Below are 16,267 nucleotides of genomic sequence, written 5' to 3' on the forward strand. Positions count from 1 at the left end.
CTCTCCTTGCTCTTTAAAAGGGGTTCGAAACCAAATTCTGAGCTCCATAGGGGGTTCGCTCACCATAGGAGGAGCCCCCAGAGCATCTGAGGACAAGCGAAGCTTTAAAAGAACACCAAGAACTGATGCGGCATTGATTTGAGGGGAAGGCCAATGACTCGTTGAAATCAAAGCGTAAGAGAGAGCCCAAGGGTCCGATCAAGTTCTGCTATAACACCATCCGCAGGAAACAGGTTATGTTTGTCAAAACATTTTTGAGTGAAGTCTGGTAAGTGAATAAAGCTAAAACACATTACTGAGGTAAACTTCCTCCATAAAAATGAGGAAATACTGTCAAACTAAATCATTTAAATGACAGGAATGAAGTTCTGGCCTACACTTACTTCCATGTTATGGCCGATTACCAATGAATGACTGATGTTATAAACAATACTATTTTGCAATGAATAAAATAATAAAATAAATTGATTTTATTCATCACAATATTATAAATAAATACTCTTTTATTAAATAAATAAAAAGACGAATAGGTTGTATGCTATAAAATAATTTTTGACATTTTATTTAATATTTGAAATATGGATACATGTTTCTTTTGAAACCTGCTATACAGTACATAAAAACTATGCCGAATTTAGCAAAATAAGTCCTTTTTGAAATCCTTATTGGATGTTCGTTAGATAGTCCCTGAAAAACACTTAAAGGGTCAAATCTATTTCACTGTATATCACAATCCATTTAAATTCATGCTAGATCATGAAAAAGTCCCATATGTATTATATATTATATTAATATTTGGTACATGTTATAATATAGTGTAAGAATGAATTAAAATAAAATATTATTTTAAATAAAAAAGTATGTAGGTAAGTAAGGTATTGGCAGTTAGCTGATTTGCTACCAATGTATTATCCATAGCATCCATTTTTATGGAAGAGCACATGGAAAATATCCCTATATCACTGAAATACCAACCCGGTCTCATCCCAAGACGTCATATAACTGACGTTTTGGGACGTCTTTTGACCATACGTCAATATTCGCCTTTTTAGGGCCCCCTTAAACGTCGGTAGATGAGGTTATGGGATCCTAACTCTACCCCATACCTAAACCTAACCCTAAACCTAACCCTAAACCTAACTGACGTTAAAGGTAAAGCGTCAGTTGTATGACGGCCCAGGATCGCCATCTACCGACGTTTAAGGGGGCCCTAAAAAGGCGGATATTGACGTATGGTCAAAATACGTCCCAAAACGTCAGTTATATGACTTTTTGGGATGAGACTGTGTTAGAAATACTGTTGTGTCACGAGGTATAACACCTGTATTTGTGACAGTGGTATCCTATTTTTTGACCAATCAGAAGACTTTGAGTTGCTCTGTGCTTTTAAGTTGGATTTCAGACTGTTTTTGTCTGCAATCTCTCTCCAAAACCCAACGCTCGGCTCCAACTGCAGAGATGAATGAATGACTGATGATTGAGGGACAATTCACTTTCTTCTAAACATCCTGGGTCAAATGGTTGCAATTGTTTAAGCATATCAAACAAACCTCACACAAAACTCCTTCCATCTGGAGCAAATTAACCACTGTCTGCCCTAGTCCATGCAATCTAAATTAGCAATGCCTAAATGTTTATTTTAGCAGTACTCAAGGCCAGACACTCATATACCTATTTATTATGATGAGTGTGTTTGTATAGTGTAGGGATTTGCTCCCCAATCCCTTGGTCTACCCCGGGCCAATGTTGTGGACCGGGATCAGTCTATCCCACCGGGACTCCTCAGGAAGAGGAGATGTAGTGAGGATGACAGAAGGAAACCAGTTCCCATCTCAGTACAGACAGATCGATCTAGTCAAAGCTCAACAGACAGCTGGCACAGGTCCACAGACCGACTGAGACCCAGACTAACCTTTACATTACACTACAGGGTTCCTGATGGAAGAATCTCATTCATTTTCTCCCATTTTAGAGATAATGTATAAACCTTTCAAGACCGCACGTGTAACCTGCCAAATTCACAGATAAATATGGTTTATGCACTTAAGTAAATAGGCAAGTAGGCAAATGTTAGGCCACACTTTAGACATTCTACTACAGTAAGTAACATTGCAACTACATGTCAACTAACTCTCATTAGAGTATTAGTAGACTAAACTGTTAGTATGGTTAGGTAGTAAGGTTTGGGTTGTTCACAATTGTTTAACACAATTAAGCACAAATTGTTTAAATATTGTATATTAATCAACGTTATTCCTACGCCCCATGATGCTTTGCGCAAATTATGGTTCCGATAAGCTGTTAACAAAAGCTCGCTCTATGAACGCAATAGGCTAAAAAAGTGTCAGAATCAGATGACATTAATCGACTCACCCTTCAACCATCGAACATTAAAATAAAATTTAAAAGTTTAAAAGAATCAACAAGTCCTTGGCTTTCAACAGCCCAAAAATAGCCCCAAAAGTGCGAGTCTTTGGTTAAATATCACTATAGTGGGCACATATATATCTGTATTGTAATAACAAGCCTTAATCAAAATTGTTAATTAACTTGACTATATCAAAGTGATCTCCGTCATTTTGACAGATTATGAATTGCATTTATCCGTGAAAACAAACCTGAAAAGAGACGCGAGGATTTGAGGAGAATAACGAGAGATTCTTCGTGCATTCCAATGAATTATTAATGGAATATCGTAAATTAAATTCGGGAGAACAGACCACAAATGTGCCGAATATGGTGTCCTTTTTCATACTTTTACAGCGGATTGCAAAGGAAAAAATAAAAACCATCATGAGGAAGAGAAAGCAGAGACTTAAAAGAGCTCTTGCCATGGATATTCTTATTATAACATTTCACGTTAAAATACCAAGTATAACGTTATTCTCATAATGTCTGAAAATAAATCATGAAGGAAAATTGACAGTTCATCCAGTCAAACTGACGGATCAGCTTTATTTGTATGGTAGCCTTTCGATTTGAAATGATTCGTTTTAGCCTTTTTGAATGGAAGTTCCCCAAACCGGAAGTGCCACCCATAATTCACAACGCAGTAAGGTCGTCAGGAATAAGGTAGATGTACAGTATAAAATGAAGGAAAAAAAAAGAATTCATAAGTATAAATTATTACAGTGCCAGATCATATGGAAGATTGTTTCTGCCATGGAAAAAAAACAATTTAAAAGATAATTGTGACTTTTCATCTTGCAATATATATAAAATTGCAATTGCGAGAAATAAATTCAGATTTGCGAGATGAAGTCACTGTTACCTTTTTTTTTTTTTTTTTTTTTTTAATAAATGTGCAAAAATGTCAACAATTCTGTGTTTTTCTGTCAATATGGGATGCTGTGTGTACAATAATGAGGGGGAAAAAACTAACTTAAATGATTTTAGCAAATGGCTGAAAAATAACAAGGAGTGAAAAATTTAAGGGGTATATATATATATATATACTTTTTTTTTTTTTGGATGGTAGATGCCGATTCTAATATCTACAGAGTTGGCCAATATATATATATAGCTTAATATAAAATATAACTTAAATACTAAAAATTACAGACAATTTTCTGTAATAAAACAATCCAGAACATTTCAATGTTTAATCCATTAGGTTGATATCAGTCTATCATGACAGAGAGAAAAAAAAAGATATATTCACCCTCTTTACACATGTTTTCAGGTGGTCTTCCTGTGAATGTCTAGTCCTGGGAACTTGAACATCAGTGTCTGAGCTGTTCTTATGATCGCTCTGTTCAGGACCCAGATTAAGTTATTTTTCCTGGGATCTGCTGAGGCCATTATTCCGGTTGGGATGTCACAGCCCAGAGCCCCCATCACAGCCGGAACTACGCCGGCTTCACTTGACTTGTCACATTCTTTCTAACTTGTCCTTCAGTCCCGGGTATTCATTAATGTTTTATACTCTTTCTCCCTGATGTTGCATTCATATACGACTAACATGTCCATGACCACCCACTGCTCCTCATCTACATACACACATGACAGAGTGGATGTCTATTACTTGCTTATCAGTCTTGAAGTGCAAGAATTTCTTGGATTTTCCTGTAAAAGCACAGAATACTGGCCCTATAAGGCCTTTTCAAAACAAAACACATATGCATGTGATATCACCACCTAAAAAAACACCTTCTAAATAAAAGATACAAACTTTCTTGAGTCACTGGAGGTCTACATCATCTAAAGCCCTTGCAGCATGCTGATATCCCACACTAGAGAGCTCTATATTACAGTACATTAGGCCTGACAGGCTCACTCAGAATCTGAAGCCACAGAATTCAACAGAAAACTCCAAAATTGGAATTTTTGTCATTCATAAAGTTGTACAACAATGGCAGACGAGGTCAACGATGATAATGACATGAGTTAAGATTATTTCATGCATTCATGACATACAGTATATTGGATGTATTTATATATTTATATAAACATAACATAATAACACAGACACTGTATACATGTGTATATAATCTAACCAGAAACCATCTTGAGCATCACAATCCCAGTCGTCACTGGTGGTCAGCGTCACCTAAAGCTCATAAAAGTGGGCTGATATCCCATCATTCATCAGCTGCACACGGCTGCGAACCCATGAATAGTATACTACAGTAGCTACTTATTTGTCACTTCTTACAATATCTCACAGTCACAGACAAATGACTGCCTCCTGAACTCTGAGAATAGACACTTAATCACAGTGAGAGCTGCAGTTACACATGATGCACATTTATGGAACTCTATATGGAGGCGTCAGGTGGAAACTGGAAGTTTAACGGAAAAAAAATATTAAGAAATGTTCTCTAGAAGTCTACAAACTTTTGGACCACAGTGTATCATTTCTAGGGATGCACCGAAAATTTCCGGACCAAAAGGGCATTTTCGGTTTTCAATACGAACAATACGGCCGAAATGTTGTGATGACACGTTTAATGTACACATGAGTGGGGTCAAGTTAAACATTTTACTTTGAATTTTATTTTATACTGTGCATTGTTGCAATGTGCGAAATAAATATTTGCATAATTTGTAATTGATTTATTCTTTGAAAATTGTATACAAATTTTGCAATGCCTTGATTTTAGTAAAGTTATACAGTCATAGCCATAAATGCAATGCTAGTAATAATTGGCATCATTTATTTCAGTGTTTCGGTTTTCGGCCCTAGGTTTCCTCTTTTCTGGTTTTCGGTTTCGGCCAAGAATTTTCATTTCGGTGCATCCCTAATCATTTATAATACTTTTATTCAGCAGAGATGCATTAAACTGACCAAAAGTGGCAGTAAAGACATTTTACAAAAGATTCTATTTCAAATAAATGCCGTATTATATTAAGAAAAGAAAAAAAAATCTTAAAAACAAAATGACATGATGATGATGATAATAAGAAGTGTTAATGATTTCTAAAGGATCGTGGGACAATGAAGACTGGAGTAATTCAGTAATTCTGGAATGAATGACTATTCAAAATACATTCAAACAGAAAAGCTATTTTAAAATGAATAATATTACACACTTTTAGTGGATTTTTCATCAAATAAATGCAGGCGTGGTGAGAATATAAGTGGTGGGATATTTTGGTAAGCCAAAAAAAGAGAGTGATATCAAACCACCATGAGAAGGTTTAGATGGGTCATGAATAAAACATCTCCATCATCTCTCTATTTCTTCTCTCTCTCTCTTTCTTTCTCTGAGGGGGGGAGGGTCAGAATGTGACCTCTTGGCTGTGTGATGGTCACCTGCTTTTCATTTAGGGGAAATTTCTCCTCAGGCATTCCAATTTTTTTTTCTCTTTTGTTCTCTCATCCCCCATCTAACCTAAACGCATTTCAAAGAGGCGGATCCGGACGAGGAAATTACTCACTTAATCTGACATTTAGAGTGAAGTACCTTTATAAATTCCTCAACCTGAAGCTGTTTGCAGAGGCCCTGAGTGATGGCATGACATGCTGTTGCTAAAACACTTTGTCATTTCTCGTCATGGACATTCACACGCGTCACAAATCATATCCATTCATCATACTGTACAATAACTCCGTGTGTGTGAGCATGAGCAGACTTGCAGGAAGATCCAAATATATTGTGAATGTTTAATGGTGAGTGGTGATAATGTGTATTAAAATTATGCGCTAAAACAAAAAGCAACAGCCAAAATGTGGCACAAAAAGTGCAAACTGAATTGAAGAATGCATGCTGTATAAATGGCCTCTGGAAAGTTTGAGAGTAGATTTCATCTCTGTGAATCAGTTCAAGTTCAGTTTGCATACTGTCCAATAATGTCCAATTAAAATGTATGTGAATTTTGTTTTTACTTTTTATGAATTAATAAATGAAATATCACTGCATTATATTAATTTAGTGAAAACCTGCACACACATTAATATAAAAAAGTAAACATATATGAAGAGTTCAGATGCAAAAGCATCTAAGTGCCATTTGAAATTTTCTTCTAGAATGATCATTTTTTTCAAGGTTATACATTCAAGTTCAGTAATTTCACTTAAATGACTGAACTTGACTACAAGCTTGATAAAAATTGTCATTCTAGAAGAAAATTTCAAATGGCACTTGGAGGCTTTTGCATTAATAAATATATATAAAATATTACAAACTGCTTGTGTGTGTATAACTCATGGTCATAATTTTTGTTTGTGCTCTGTAATTTTGGACTTGTTGTGAAAAAGAGTAAAGTGCAACTTTTTGCACAAGACTAAACAGACAGAAACATGCATCCACTGTATTACGCAATAAAAATAGTATTTTATGGCAAAAGCATGCTGAAGAATCATATCTTCATCACAGCCATGAAAGGCAGCTAAAGAAACCTGAGATGCATCTAAATCACCACGTAAGACCACCAGTGCATGTTTTCAAGAATCAATCAGAGCCTGTGTTTATCAAAACCAAATAAAGCTCTGTTTCACAGCCCTCGGTGACCTCATGTATCCTCATGAAAATAAATATTGCATATTGTGCAATTCAGAAAAATAAATGAGGGCTATTAGAAGAGAGGCATTCTTCTACGTCTGTACAGAGTGAAACAGAGTTCACTGGCAGTAATTTACATCTCTCTGTAGAAAGTAGAGCATACCACCCTAAATTGTGCCAATTACCATGATTCACACTGGCCTCAGAGGCATGATAAGGAAACTAACACCAGATCTCTGCCAGCAATGGGGTTGTAGATGCTCGCCTATAATCAGAGACTTCTAGTCCATGCTCCAAGGTTTCACATAGTGTTCAAAAGCATCATCACCGCAAAACTTTCAATAAATAGTTCGCCTTTTCCCTCATGTCGTTCCAAACCACTTTGGTTTTGTGTTTTGTGTTTGTTTGGGTTTTTTTTACCTGTTCAATTCAAAAGGATTATGGACGTCTACACCGCACTAGCACCACATAAGAAGTCATCAAACCATCACAGATACAAATTATTATAACAGATTCAATGTCCATTTGTTCATATATACGTATATATATATTTCCATCAAAAACTATATAACAGCAAACAGGTTTGGATCAACATCAATGTCAACATCAGTGCCATTTTTGAGGTGAACTGTCCCTTTAAGTGCAACCTAGCACCTGGTGGGACAGAGACAGATGTCCCGAGATAGAAACGAGGTCACAAAATCTGAATCACATTAACCAATATAGGACAGGCCAACAAGAGACAACACTTGGTCATTCTTCAGCAGCTAAAATAAGATTCCTGGGACATAACCTGAACTGAGAGTCATATTCCTGATCCAGAATTGAAATAGAGTTGGTTGGTTATATAAAGCTAAATATAAACAGTCTGCCACAAGACTTTGGCATTTGGCTATGTCCAGGATGAAGTGTACAGAATAAAAAGTATTTTTAGAAAAACTACTTGGACTACATTGATAAACATTGTAAACAGTATGCTACAGTGTTGTCACCTGACGTCACGATTGATGGAATTCAAATGTTGTAGGTCATCCAAGACCATGCATACAGAAAATGTGCATACTGCAGAAATATTAAGAGAAGTGCATTAGTATGTTATTCTAAACAAAGTCATTGACTTGCAAAGAGATATATTCTTACACAAAGACAGACAGTGGAATTGATTGAGAAACAATTGTGATCAAGATGTTGACAAGTGGGATTGTGGAAGAGTGCAAATTGGCAAGCAGACTGCAGTCAACTGATGGTTTTCATTGGCGGCCCGCAAACAATATCTACTTTGACCCAGCCTTAAACACTATAGTTGTGACTGAAGGCTTTGGAAGAGTTTGGTTTTATGTTGTCTGCATTTGGCAAAGACATTGATTTCCCCAGACTGAACTAAAGAAAAGAGCAAAACATGATCGGTTATCTGTAAGACCCCTAACAGGTCCATGTAGGAGGTCCAGTCAGGTGGTATGGGTACCCTATCAATGTTTACATGATTGCAAACAGGCTTAAAGGGATAGTTCACTTTGAAATTAATTGTTGATATGTTTTAGCTTACCTCAAGGAGGTCCAATATGTAGGTGTCTTTGTTTCCCCAGTATTTTCAATTTTGACATTTTTCAGTCAAACCGTTGTTGTCTATCAGTCATACACTGGAGGCTAAGGGGGTCCACCAAAAAGCATGCACAGAGAAGTCCAAATTAAACATGATTTAATGACTCGTAAATGTAAGTACACATTGATGGCCTAAGACACGAAGCGAGCGGTTTTTGTGAGAAAACGAACAGTATTTATATCGTTTTTACCTGTTGTAATCACAGTGACGTCCAATTGATCTGAATCAGTTGTGCAATGTCCAACTGAACCGAACTGAATCAGTTCAATGTTATGCCCGAAGTGATCGCTTGCGTGTGACGTCACTCAACATTTACACAGATTTCGGAAGTTTTACCTTTTACTAAACATATTTAGATACAAGTATACCGAAATCATCTTCCATTGCGGTTTCCCGTATATCTAAATGCGGTTTCACTATATCTTATGTTTAGTGAAAGGTAAAACTTCCGAAATCTCTATATAAACAAAGAGTGACGTAGGCGCGCAAGCGATCACTTCAAGGGCATGCGCAGACCGAAGCGCCCGTGCCGTCAGATCATTTTGTCATGGCTATGATTACAAGAGGTAAAACGATATAAATACTGTTCGTTTTCTCACACAAAACGCTCGTTTCGTGTCTTAGGCCATCAATGTGTACTTACATGTACACTGGAGTCATTAAATCATGTTTAATTTTGACTTTTCTGTGCATGCTTTTTGGTGGACCCCCTTAGCCTCCAGTGTATGACTGACAGACAACAACGGTTTGACTGAAAAATCTCAAAATTGAAAATACTGTGGAAACAAAGACACCTACATCTTGGATCCCCTTGAGGTAAGCTAAAACATATCAAAAATTAATTTCAAAGTGAACTATCCCTTTAAAAATATCAAGTACAGGTATCATTCTCACTCTCGTCTTTGTAAGCAGCTCACCGCTAACCTCATCATTTGCTCAACCACCTCTTCCGTCTCGAGGCCTCTGGTTGGATGCTGATGTGCGACTAACCACAGCACTTAGTCCTGATATCATTCACTGACAAGAAAAACACCACACTGCTACAGTCATGTATAGTGGTGAAGGATACATTGAGAACTAGGGTTTGCATTTTCACATATTAAAGAGTAAAGAAACAAGCTCAGATACAACAGTGTGCAGAGACAGGGCAAATTGCATTTTGAACATGAAAATCATTGGCCCGACTCACTCCAAAGAGTACTTCAAGTGAACCCTCTCAAGGGAGCATTTGATACTGTACATCCTATTTGAAGCCATCCATACCGCCACTTTATTTTGAATCAGAATGTGACCCACTAAAAATAAATGTTGTGATGTTATTTCCATCAAGAGGTTCATCAATTTTAAATCAAGATCTTGTATTGGCAATGTAAGAGTCCAGCACTCTGTAAAGACTCCTCCAGCACATCCCAAAGACTTTCAATGAATTTAAGGTCTGGACTTTGCATGATGAATCTTGGCATCGTCATTCTGGAATATGGCCATGATGTGTCTTCCTACATGGATGTTTAAGAAATGAAAAGCTACACACTTCATCAGAGTTAGAAGAACTGTTGCCAAACATGTAATATGATAGAAACATAATAATCACTGTAATAATGATCCAATCCATAAATGCATTGCCTATTTAAATCAAAACAGCAACTTTTTTGGGTGCCAAATAAGTGATATTTCTGCTTTTTTTAAAACCCAGCTAAAGTGATATCAGAAGAAATTGGCAAAACTTGCAACCCAAACATCAAAATGACTTCCTTAAAGTGATAATTGAACGACGGAAATCTCTCTCATATTTGAACGCATACAGTACAGTCTGGGCAGAGAAGTGAAAATTAGATAATTCCCATCAAAACCACCAGCCATTTGGTTCCACTCACAAAGACTAAGAAACAGCCTTGTTTCTTTGAGATGCTGGTTGCGCATTGCTTATGAACTGCAACGTGAACTCACATCAACTAATGCCCCCTACTGAGACTAAAAAAGAACACCAATGAAGAATAATCAAGTAAAGTTTGACATGATGAAAACCACATGACTCCCCAGATAGGCCTCCATTCAGAAATGCCGCCAACACATTAATGAGTTTCTGATGAATTACAAAAACAATGCCAAAGAGCCATTAGATGCCTGTGACTTTCTACAACTCCCCCAGATAGCAAATATTTACATCTCAAATGTCCGCCTGTGGACAGTTTCATTTACTGATCAAGTTTTGAAACAAGACGTCAAGCCATCGAATCCGTAAGACTTGCAGTACATGCAGTAAGACTTTTATCTCTGACAGATGCCGAAAGACGAAGAAGAATCAAAACTGGCAACTCAGCAAGACTGGGGATTAAGGGAAAGGGAGAAAGAGAGACATGGGAAAAATCAGAGAGGATGACAGAATAATGGGGCACAGTGAGATATTAATAAGAAAACTAGGGGAGGTGATCAGGACACATTCCAGAATCCAGCTCTATTGACAGCAGTGGAGTAGTGAACAGCTCTGCCGGGTGAAGTAAACACGGGTCGGACTCGCATCGTAAATCAACAGAGAAGGTCAAACGGCTTATAATGTACTCGGAGGGAAGGGGGACAACTCCCTTCGGACTGTCACTTACAGTTTCATTTTCCACATGGTGCTCCGGTACAATGACACACAAGGACTTCACAATTTAGCTACAGAGAAATGGCATTTTTCAGCCTTATAACAAAATTAATTTGATAAGCGTCTCAATGGGTTTTTTTTTAAACAATTTAAATAAACAACATTTTAATATTGAAGAATTTGCTCTGAAATTACTTAAAATGGAGTTTCAAACAAGTCACTCCTAATTCATAATGTTTGATGTTAAAGGGATACTCCACTTTTTTTTTTTTAAATAGGCTCATTTTACCATTCCCTCAGATTTAAACAGTTGAGTTTTACCGTTTTTGAATCAATTCAGTCGATTTTCTGATATTTACAAGAATATCAGTAACCAGACAGTTTCTGGTCTCATTGACTTCCATTGTATATTTTTTTTCCTACTATGGAAGTCAATGAGACCAGAAACTGTCTGGTTACTGATATTCTTCTAAATATCAGTATCAGTCTAAATATACATTGGAAAACGGTAAGACCCCACTGTTTAACTCTGGGGGAGTGGTAAAATGAGCCAATTTCCAAAAAAAAAAGTGGAGTATCCCTTTAATCTACAGTATATTATCTGAATCTATTTTTACTAAAAATGAAGTGAATAGTTGAAATAAAGTTGTTATTTTTGTTTGTTTTTGCGCTCAAAAAGTATTCTTGTTGCTTGATAAAGTTAAGATTGAGCCACTGAAGTCACTTGGACTATTTTAATTTAATAACATTTCGAGGCCGGCAAGTTTCAATTCCTCAAGAAGCCTATGGACTAGTATGGTGGAGTGATCCAGCTCTCAGATTTCATCAAAAATATCTTAATTTGTGTTCCGATGATGAACGAAGGTCTTATGGGGTTGGAACAACATGAGGGTGAGTAATTACTGAGAGAATTTTTTTGGGTGAACTATCCCTTTAAAAGTTTATGCTGCATTGATGCGTATCTCATCAAATTTGCCATGAGGCGTAAACTCTGGTATTCATCATCTTCGAACATACTCATGTCAAAAAAAAAGATCCATGTGCCAACTTTTTTGTTTTGTTTTTTGCAACGGAGGAAACGCACAAAACAAGGAATGATCAGGAAAATAGTCTCATGGCAGTCAATGTTGCATTATTATTATTTACCTGCAAAAGCATCACTAATACACACAGAATGTACTCCACTTCACACAAAAACCCAGAAAACATTAAGTGCCTAGAAGTACATGAAGAACTATGGCTGATCCATTATGAAGGCAAACCAGATGTTCAAATTTTGAATTTGCCAAAATTACAGGGGCCCCTCACAGGCAGCTTTGATAGAAGGATGAAGAGCTTGTAGAGCATGAGGTCATTAAAGTGGAATTCAGGTGCAAGAGTAAATCATACGCCGAGTGACTTCACAGACCACAGACTCATTAGTCCGAGAAAATCAAAGCTGACCAAGAGATCACCGTAATGCACAGAGACGAATGACTATTTACCTGCACCTTTATTTTATTGATCAATATTTCATATTTTGAATATTTATCTGCAAACCAGTAGATTTTAAAAAAATAAATAAAAATCTAAAATAAAATAATGTGCAGAATTGTTCCAGATTGGGCACCGCACCACTTTCACACTGTACAGGGCAACTTGTTTGCTGTTGATTGATCTGGAGTGTTAATGGACATTGATCACTGCACTAAGCTCTTTGACCTCTCAGATAGCTCAAGATACGTCAATATTTGCATTGGCTGAGTGGCAGAGAACGTGTGTAAGCAACACCTCGTCTCAGTGGTCTTTACGCATATTTCCTGAGTGCAAAACATAAGGGTTTAATAGCCCTTAAATGTTCATCCAACCTCAGCACAGTTTTTTTAACCTACTTTATAAATGTCTCTGTTCATAATTTGCCTGGTTTATCAGTGTATTTATTCCAAATAATATATATTTTTATAACCATAACCGTCTCTCCCACTGCAACAACCTTTCTTTTCAGCCTTCCATCTGGCAATGTGATTCCATACTGGCAACGCCCACTTTTTACTATCCAATCAATTACCAATGGATAAAATCAAGTCCCGCCCTACATCTTTTTCTCACTAAATACCCAGTTTCAGTTGGAAATACATTATATTATGGAAGTAAAATGGACTGCAGCATGATAATTGACTGTAATATTTTGGTAACACTTTACAGTAAGATCCAATTAGATAATGCATGATAAATTTTACATACAATTTATATAAAATAACATTAACGTATCAAATCAACTGTAATTAAAACACTGAGTATTTATTTATTTATTTATTCAGATTAATAGAATTATTTAATAATTAACTTTAATAAATGCAGTGTGTAATAAATGCCTAATGCTTTAACGAAATTTTAACATATTTAATCTTACCAATTTTTTTTTTTTTCCCAAACCTTCAATACCTTTTTTTTAAACTGCTTTCAGTGAACTTTATGAACAAGAGACTGACCAAAAAGTCTCAGACAGGTCATTTATTATTCAGAGTTTGGAGGAAGTGCATTCTGAGCTTTCAGGTATTAGATGTTGCCCGCTCTTTTACTGCTTCTTTCTCTCTCTCTCTCTCTGCTGACATCAGGACAGGTTTCTTTTCAGAGAAGTGCATGTCTCTTTCCACTCACAATGTCATCTGTCCTCAGCAGGTAATCAAACCAAGCCAAGTATCGAGTCTGGGCCCAGGGATTTCGTTTTGGATGCTGCCATCAAATAAATCACATCTGCTTCATTCCGAATGCCTGTTTCCCGCATCTTCTCGCCATATATGATGACATCTACAGCTGTAGACAGAGTCCTGGTCCCTGTAAACTCCATTCCACCAGAGCCAGTGCAGCAGGACTGCACAACCAGTCTGAAAGGAAGACTGAAAGGCTCCCACTATATTCAAAAAGTGCCTGAGCTTTAAGGAGGATTTGGGATGCTTTTCCACTCCATTCACTAAAGCAGAATGCTAATTAAGAGACCTGAGAGGTCAGAATGTGTGAATGTCCAAAGAGAAAAAAGAGGGGACACAACCATCAAAGAAGTGACAGTTAAAGGAATAGTTCACCAAAAATAGACAAAAAAAGTTGTCATCCTTTACTCACCCATCGGAAAACCCGAGCTGCTCTTTTCCATCCAACGAAAGTGGATGGTATAATTTATCAAGCTCCAAAGGGGACATGAACGTTTTAGGATACATAAGACAATTGTTGAAGTACAGAGAAATAAAATGATTATGAGAATGAGAAATAAAAAAATATGGACTTGACTACGATTTGCCTTGACATTTGAACATGAACTTGTTCTCAACAAACTTTTCCAAAGCCAAATGACCTGATCTATAAACAATCTCTATTCTCTGAAATGTTCCTCTGGATCCCTAAGAAAGAAACGTCACAAGTGAAATCTCCTTAATTTCTCAATAGGTTAAATGAAGAAGAGCAAATACAGAGTTTCAATGAAGTCAATGGCTTCTCACATTTAAATTAAGTATAGATCAATAAAATCAAAATGAGAAATATTTTGGTATGATTTTGGCATCTTTGTAATGGTATCTTATTCCTCTGGACTCAAGACACTCCATTTAATCTCAAAAACGGAGATCTCATAATGTCTCAGACGAAGATAATCGCTGATCATCTTTAAAATAGTGACATTTCTGTTCACTTTTGGAGCCGAGTGGTGCGAATCCAATGCCACAACCATTCTGGCAAGTTTTTCCTTTAGGAGTTGAACAAAACTGATGACAAAATGTTCGCTCCCAAATCCTTAAAGGACACACAACCTAGAGCAACAGGCTAGAGAACGTACAGAAAATATTAGCGCCAAAACAGGGCAAGACACTTAAAATGTGAAACGAGCAGCCCTTTGCCCCAGCACAGATCTAATTCATCGAATCATTCAGGAAAATCCTCTCTCCCCCAATCCCACCTGCCCCATGCAGTGAAGTGGACTGACCCACGGCTCACCCAGAACATGCAGGACAGGCAGACCCAGGTGCGTGCGCGGCCGGCCAGAGCGGCTGGCAAGCTGAGAGACACGGAGGGCATCACGAAATCACGCTGAAGGCTTCCTCTCCTCTGGATCCCGCACGGGACACATAACTATTCCACACGCTGGTCCCACAACACTCCACAGATCCATGACACGCTGAGGAAGAGCTGCATCCACTGAGCTGCTGTCCTCCTCGCCACTCTCTTATTCCAGGAGCCCTCCCTCCCTCCGTCTCTCTCTCTCTCTTTTTGGGGTCATGTATAGCTCGGCTCCACAGGAGAGAGGGGGAGGTGACGGAGAGCCTCTTTATTTCTCCCCACTGCTCTCCTTGTCGGCTTTAGCCCCTCCTCTCTCCGTGTCTCTCTCTCTTCAGTCTTACTTTCATTCATATCTTCCACCCCCTGCTTTCCTCTCTAACCTCCCCCATGAGCAGATTTTCTCAAAGCGTGCTCGCTCGTTCTCATCTCATCCTGGAGGCAAATATACCCACAGGAACGAAGAATCTCTAAAAGTCTCGGTTGATAGTGTCGCCTGTGTCTCAAGATGTCTACTGGGAAAAAGACTTCGTAATGTCACGTTTCCAGAGTTTCGGATAAGACAAGAGCTTTCGGTAACACTTTATTTTGATAGTCCACTTTAGACATTCAACTAACTATAAGTAACTTTGCCGATACATGTCAACTAGCTATCATTAGAGTACTAGTAGACTGTCAGCTTAATATCTGCTAACACTTTATTTTGTTGGTCCCCCAACAGACATTAAACTGACTGTAAGTAACTTAGCAACTACAAGTCAACTTGTTCTCCTAACCTGAACCCTAACACTTAACCCTAACCCAACAGTCTACTACAGCCTACTAATACTCTAATGACACTTAGTTGACATGTAGTTGAAAAGTTACTTATAGTTAGTAGAATGTCTAAAGTGACTATCGAAATAAAGTGTAACCGAGCTTTCGACAACATTGCCAAGAGTGAGATTTGAAAATGAACTTAGTTCTAAATGAAATTATGTGAGCCGAGGCATCTTAGAGCATTATTGAGAACGAAATGCCTCAAACTCTTTATTTCTTCTATTAAAAGCGAAGTAAATGGGCTGATTTTCTCTTTGCAGTATCTCTCGACAAACTCTTCTAAAGCCA

The 16,267-nt window shown here is 37.5% G+C and overlaps 1 protein-coding gene across 9 annotated transcripts in view; it reads right to left on the reverse strand.

Moving 5' to 3' along the window:
- Positions 1-16,267, reverse strand: part of tns1b (tensin 1b) — a 266,496-nt gene that overhangs the window by 189,501 nt on the left and 60,728 nt on the right. The window contains exon 1 of one of the 9 annotated variants that reach the window (XM_089133412.1): positions 15,101-15,275. The exons of 7 other annotated variants lie outside the window; for them this stretch is intronic. In XM_089133412.1, the coding sequence (XP_088989538.1) occupies positions 15,101-15,181 (81 nt within the window). In that variant the 5' untranslated portion in view covers positions 15,182-15,275. Of the gene's footprint in view, positions 1-15,100; positions 15,276-16,267 lie in introns of those variants that run through there. One more of the 9 variants, XM_089133401.1, reaches the window with a different exon arrangement.

Source organism: Pimephales promelas, chromosome 7, assembly GCF_988280905.1.
Source record: "Pimephales promelas chromosome 7, fPimPro1.hap1.1, whole genome shotgun sequence".
Classification (NCBI taxonomy): domain Eukaryota; kingdom Metazoa; phylum Chordata; class Actinopteri; order Cypriniformes; family Leuciscidae; genus Pimephales; species Pimephales promelas.